At 52.3% G+C, this 6,932-nt stretch overlaps 1 protein-coding gene across 1 annotated transcript in view; it reads right to left on the minus strand.

Moving 5' to 3' along the window:
* The window catches only part of ST8SIA2 (ST8 alpha-N-acetyl-neuraminide alpha-2,8-sialyltransferase 2), a 64,447-nt gene that overhangs the window by 14,745 nt on the left and 42,770 nt on the right, over nt 1–6,932 (minus strand). The window contains exon 5 of the mRNA XM_029951722.1: nt 2,269–2,562. Coding sequence (XP_029807582.1) covers nt 2,269–2,562 — 294 coding nt within the window. The remainder of the gene's footprint in view (nt 1–2,268; nt 2,563–6,932) is intronic.

A 6,932-nucleotide genomic window follows, 5' to 3' on the forward strand; every position in this document is an offset into this window, starting at 1 on the left:
TGGAATCCTTTATCAAAATTGAGCCTAATATAGGTTACTTTCTATGGTTTCACTTTCTCGTCCTACTTCTACTTTTTTTTTAATATGGCCTTTTTTTTGGTTTAGTTTACTAACTTATTTTTGAGAGAGGGGGGAGAGAGAGAGAGAGAGAGAGAGAGAGAGAGAGAGAGAGAGAGAGAGAGAGAATGAACAAGCAGGGTAGGGGCAGAGACAGAGAGGGGGACAGAGAATCTGAAGCAGGATCTGCACTGACAACACAGGACTCAAACCCATGAACCATGAGATCATGACCTGAGCCAAAGTTGGATGCTTAACTGACTGAGCCACCCAGGGACCCCCTGACTTCTACCTCTTAAGTCTGTAGGTCAAGTCTAATCTCTTGGTGGGTGGTTGGTGGCAGCTGCCACAGTGGCAGGAGCTATGACTGACTGACTGTGTCTCCTTGGCTGGTACAGGACACACACTCGGATGTAGGAAGTGTTCATCAGTGAAGAGACGGAGAAAGCAAGACAATGGCCAGTTCAATCATGGCTGAGTAACAGAGCTGGGATTTTAACCCAGAGCTCCCTAACCCAAAGTCCACAGTTTTCATGCTAGACCCGTCTGTCTCTGGGCCAGGTTCCTGCTCAGCCATCGTTTCTACAATCCCTTGGTCTTTTCTCTTGTGGCTTTGTTCTGCATGCCCGCCCCGCGCCCCCTCCCCAGCCCATTTGCCTTTTGCAGCAAACCCCAGATGAATTCCCACCAGGTCGTGGGGAAGCCCTCCCTCTCACTACAGACGTTGCCCACCTTTCCTGTAACGCCCTCCTGGACACCACACCACACAGAGGGAGAGGGCCACTGGCAGAAATCCATTCCAAGGCCCCTGAAGCCCTCTTCCCCCTCCACCTCTTCCCCTTGCTAAAAGCAGAAGCCTGCCCCATTCTCTCTCCTGCAGGATTTCCTCCCGGGAGTTCCTGCAAGGGAAGATGTTGCCATCCCAGGATTAACAGCCTGTTTGTTTAAAGGGCTTATTACAGGCGCTTAATGCTATTTTGACAGATGAAAGTGAGTCAATTATAGCTGGAAATAGCTCTGGCTGTGTATGTCTCTTCCAGGTAGTGCCCCTTTCCCTGCCGAGGGGATGGTTTCTCTTTACCAAGGGACAGTCCTTCTTCTTCTCTTATCCCCTCTGACCTCCAACCATGTGAAGATTTTCCTCCTTCCAGGAAGAGACAACATTTAAGACCCAGAGCCTAAACCCATGAGATGGGGGTATCTGGGGTGAGACCCATGTGGTGACAGGGGTGATGTGGATGCTGAAGAAAGGCCTGACAGGTGAACCTCCAGAATAAGAGATGTGGCCCCAGTGAGCCCTGTGTCCATCAGGAGCCACACTGCTCCATCAGCCATGCATGTGGCTGCCTCTTACTGTATGGCTCTCTAGGCCTTTTTTGGGGGGCCATGGGTTTCTGTGTTGACACCCACCCTAATGAGACCTGGGCTGGTCACAGGTTTGGGTCCCTCAGGGGTCACCCTGGTGAGGACAGCAAGAGTCCTTTGGTTGGCCAGAGAGTTTCCCAGAGTCACACTGAATTATGCTCAGGCCCTAGTAAGGACCATCTCAACATCAGAGGGGGGTCTGTACAAGGGGCTCACTTGTGCCCAGAGGCAGGACGGTGAACTGTCTGCCATGTGACTGGACATAAGGCGCGACCCCAGCCGCAAGGCCAGGAGTGTGCAGGGCGTGTTTGTAACAGGCATCTCAAACTTAATATGCCTCCAAACCTTCTTCCTCAACACCCCCAGGCATGCATGGGTGTCTCCAGATCTCTCCACCCACAGAAAATGGTGCCACTGTCCACCCATCTGCTCAAGCTCTAATCCTAACTGCCATCCTGGATGTTCCTCTTTCTCTCACCCCTGGAGGTCCTTAAGCAGAACCCACCAGAAAATCCTGCTGCCTCTCCTCCAAAGTTTTCAGCCAATCTGAGCCAACTGTTGCCTATCCGCCACCACTGTCCTAGTCAAAGCCAGTCAGTCCCAACCCGAACTATTGCAAGAGCTTCCAACACACGTTCCTCCTTCTACCCTCGCCCTTCATGGCTTATAACTCTCCCAGCAGCAATGGGAGAATCGTTCTCAACACGGGTCTCTGGGCAGGCACTACCTGGTCATACGACCTGTGAGGGGTAAGCCGGGATAGAAATGCATCTGGGAAAGGAGCACTGCCCACCAAGCACCTCTCATACTCGTGACAGCCCCCACCCCCAGGGAGAGGCCGCTCACCCGCGGACGGCGTGCAGCAGGCGCAGAGAGGGGTATGCAGTACGCACGTTGACGTGGTGCTTCAGGATGAGCTCGTTGACCCACTCAACGCGCTCCTTGCCGCCCCTGGCCATGAAGGCAGGAATCCACAGGATGCTGCCGTTGAGGCTGTGCAGCCGCTGCAGCAACTTCTCCCGCCAAGTGGCATTGACCAAGTCCTCAAAGGCCCGTTGGATCACAGAGGGGTTCATGGTCACCAGGTCCGTCTTGAGCCCCACATCCCGGGAATACTCCTGCACGGGGGCCAGGTTGCACCTGCCAGGGAGAAAGGCATCATGGTCTTTTTGGGCAAGATGAGACGCTGCTGCTTGTATTTCATTTTGTCCAACCTTCGCCTCCCCACCCCTCCTTCTTGCCCCCAAAGACTCAGGGCATCTTCCAGCACCTACCTGCCCCTCCTGTCATCCTTTCTTCCCTGCCGTACATATTTACTAGGCTCTTACTGCACACGTACAACTTTGCTGGTCCCTGGGGCTGTACAGCGCTGGCCTTCTGGGGCTGAGGATGTAGTGGAGGAAGGGGGCAAGTAAGCCATCCTCAGCTCACAAGGTCACCATGCTGTAGCAGGTGTGCCCTGGTCGTGTTAGGTAACAGCGAGGGCTCTGAAGGCACACTCCTGCTTTTTACCTGTGTGATTCTGGGCAACCTGCTGAACCTCTCTGTGCTTCCTAAGAGCTTTCGCACAGCTAAGGAGAATGCCCAACAGTTTCTTTCTTTCTTTTTATTTTTAATTAATTAATTAGGTTATTTATTTATTTTTTAAATGTTTCTTTATTTTGGAGAAAGAGACACACAGAGCGTGAGTGGGGGAGGGTCAGAGAGAGAAGGAGACACAGAATCAGAAGTAGGCTCCAGGCTCTGAGCTGTCAGAGCCTGATGCGGGGCTTGAACCCTTGAACTGTGAGATCATGGCCTGAGCTAAAGTTGGCTGCTTAAACAACTGAGCCCCCCAGGCGCCCCGATTTCTTTAGCTGGTGCTGGAGATCACAACAGCACCCCTTTCCAGGGATTAAAGGAGTCACTACATATCCAGTGCTTAGAACCCTGCTGGACCATGCCAAGATCTCCATAATTGCGAACTATCGGCCTATTAATATTCCCACGTTACTATGGGAAGGAGGAACATTTGGTGGTCTTCCCAGAGGTGGTGACCACTGAGATAAATCTATAAGCATGAGTGAGCATTAGTCCATTTGCAGATGAGGCCATTAGAAGAGGGTTTTCAGCTTGCCAGAGCAGAGGGATCGCCTCGGGCAGTAGTTAAAACTACAGATTCCCTGGGTCTCCCACCTGGGAATCCAGATTCAACAGGTGAGCCTAGGAACTGATACATATTTTTACAAGCTCTTCAGGTAATTCTTATAACCAGGCAGTTTGGAAAACATCAGGCTATTGTAGGCACAGGAAATGTATGTAAGGGCACAGAGGTGTGGAGGAGTGTGGGCACCCAGGGGAAGGCAAGAGATTTGCCTTCTGGGGCATATTTATGAAAAGTGTGAAGCTGAAGAGGTAAGCAGGGCCTCTATGTCAGGGGTTTGGTTCCCAGGGCAATAGGGAGCCACTGAGGATTCTTAAGTAAGAGAGTAACAGATTTGCATTTTTAGGCAATAGCTAGATACCAATAAGATGAAGGTGTAGCAGGGATTGGAGTGGATGGGATTGTGTCCAGGAGGACAAAATAAAGGCCATTGCAATCTCTTGCTGAACTAGCCTGCGACCCTGGGGTGGGGGGCAGCCTCTGATATCTCGCCAGAGGCCTGCTCTTTGGGGATCACTCCCACCTTCACGGGTCCAGCTTGGGTGTGCACACTCGGGCTTCTTGTCTGTGTTGCAAGCCGATGAGACTAAAGCAGGCAAGGGTACTGCTGGGGGGGGGGGGGGGGCGGGCAGGGCATAGCTACCGTCTGCCTGAAAGATTTGTGGATGGAGGAGCCCTCTGACCCATGGAGTTCAGTCTGAGCAATTAGAGTAGGTATTTATAGAACAGAGGCTGGAGACATGAAGACCAGGGTCACAGGTCATTGCCAAACGATGAGATCCAGAGAGACGCCACTTACCCTCCTTTCAAGCTAGGACTTTCTTCCTTCAACAATTGGGGAGAAAAAGTAGGATCATCAGAAAGAAAACTAAAATCCTGGAGCCCCAGGTGTGTGCCAGCCCTTGGTCTTTTAACATAGGTCGGCTTGTCTTATTCTGGCTCAGTTTTGATTACTCTCACTTTACAGATGAGGGGAAACAAGGCCCAGAATGTGCAGGTAACTTGCCCAGAGTCCCAGAGCTAGGAACGGAACCTCCGGGATTCAGTCTCTGGTGTGTTTGACTCAAAAGCCTGCTCCGAATAGACCCCCTAAAATACCCACTCTCCCATTGGCCACCTTGGCCTTGCTATCTCTGTTTACACCTGCAAGGGGGTGGAACTGCCTTGGGACACCTTCGGGGGCCCCTGCTGCAGACAGCAGAAGAACAGAGTGTAGCTAGCACGTCCACCAGTTAGAGACGATTACCCCTATTGTCCTATAGCCCAACTGGGCCAGGCTTCCAAGGTCTTCCTGAAGGCGTGGGGCTTCTTCCAGACCAACCACCAGGTCCTGAGAGCAGGGTGAGGTGGACCCAATGCAGTTCAGATCTACCGAGTCTATCATAGGCCATTGGGGGCTATGGTAGAGGCAAGGAAGGAATTGATGTGGAGCCTGACCCCAGCAAGCTTCCGGGGTGGTTAGGGGAGAGGAAACACGGAAGTCCTTACCCAGCTGCAATACTGGTCAATTAGGGTGTTGTCCAAGTAAGGTGCAGTAGACTCTGGGGAGCCCTGGGGCATCGAGCTCCCCGGGGCAGGCTTACAACCTCATTCAACATGGGAGCCAGCTGGTGGAAGGTGTTCCAGGCAGGGGAGGGCTGCGAAGGCCAGGATTTCCCCATGACCACATCTCAGGGCCCCTCCTCTAGTGCAGGTGATGGAGGCATTAGAGTAAGTCTGCTCTAAGCTCTAAGCCTGGCCTTCCAAAGTAAATCCTGGGTGGGCTGTGGGTGAGCTGCCCTGCTTCAATGGCCATAGTTCTGGACTCTTGTCCAGCCCTTCTAGCAGCAGGCACTTCCACAGGTACAGGGTGAGGCCCACGGCCTGAGCCTGGCCCCAGGGTGCCGTGGACCTTTGGTTCCCTGAGCCTCAATTTTGTCACTGTAAAAGCCAGCATGAAATAAAACATTCCTCACAGGGTTGTTTCGAGAATAAAATAAGGTAATAAACATAAAGTACACAGATCTGCACATGGTGCATGCTAAGTGTCTAATGAATATGATGATGATAATGATGAGGATTTATCTGTGAAAGAGCATTTGTTCATAAGACTCTCCCTATCGAAGGCGTGCGTGTGTGCACACGCGCGTGCATGTGCCTGTGTGTGTGTGTGTGTGTGTGTGTGTGTAAGCAAGCAAACAAAGAAGTTTTGATCCCTAAAAATCTGGGAATACACTCTGTACATGTATGACCCTGAGTGAGGTAGTCTCTTCAAGCTGCCATTGCAGGCTCACGGGGACCCTGTGGGGACGGGCCTTTCCTGTCCCGCCCCGGTTCCCAGCAACACCTGAGGCAATGTACGCTCACTCAGATGCCAGCCTCCATGATCCAGGAATCTAGCTTCTTGCTTCCATATCTTTCCTCACGCTACTTCCTTCTGCTCACCATTTTCATGTGTCAAAGTCAGCCAGCTTGAATCCCGCTCCTTCCAGAAGCCTGCCCTCAACTCCCCCAGGAGGCTATTTTGCAACCTCATTGCGTATTGCATGAGGGGTGTCTTCCCAAGGTTCAGTGTTGAGTTTCCTGACAGGGGGCAAGGTCTCAGTGTCTCCCATGAAGAAGAGGGGTCCAATTAACATGGACAAAGCCATGTGATTGAAGACTTCAACCGACAGAGACTAAGGAAATCCCATTAGAGCCCTCCGGGTGTCTGTTTTCTCAGGGACGCTGCTCAGAGCCTGCGCCATCTATGCCAGTATAGGCTTGTGCTGGCATCTGGGGATGGACACAGGCCGTCTGCAGTAGGGGAGCTCATGGTCAGATGAGGTGGGCGGGGTGGAGACACAGGGTCCACAGAGAGATCTCCTGTGCAGAAGCAAATGGTACAGGAGAGATGGTGTGGAATTGTGGGGTGACCTCCTGCACCCCAGGGAAAATGAGAAGGAAGATGAACACTTGTGCTCTGTTGTGGGAGACATGGCCCAGGCTCACTCACACACACCGGCTCATGTAGTGGCCACAGCACCCCGTTTACTCTGTATGGGGCTTTGGCCTGTGGATCCCCGGGGGAGGACATGAACAATTCTCCAGGTGGGGAGAGCCCAGAGGAGTGGCCCCAGTGGGGCGGAGAAGCCAGCCCTGCCACTACCTTTGTAATCATGCCCTAAAAGGCCACTCAAGGCTAAAATGAACAAATCAAGAGACTATAGATGCTGGTGAGGGTGTGGAGAGACGGGCACACTCCTACACTGGTGGGGGAATGTAAACTGGTGCAGCAGCTCTGGAAAACAGTGTGGAGGTTCCTCAAAAAACTATCCATAGAACTCCCTTATGACCCAGCAATAGCACTGCTAGGGATTTACCCAAGAGATACAGAAATGCTGATGCA

Source organism: Suricata suricatta, chromosome 9, assembly GCF_006229205.1.
Source record: "Suricata suricatta isolate VVHF042 chromosome 9, meerkat_22Aug2017_6uvM2_HiC, whole genome shotgun sequence".
Lineage (NCBI taxonomy): Eukaryota > Metazoa > Chordata > Mammalia > Carnivora > Herpestidae > Suricata > Suricata suricatta.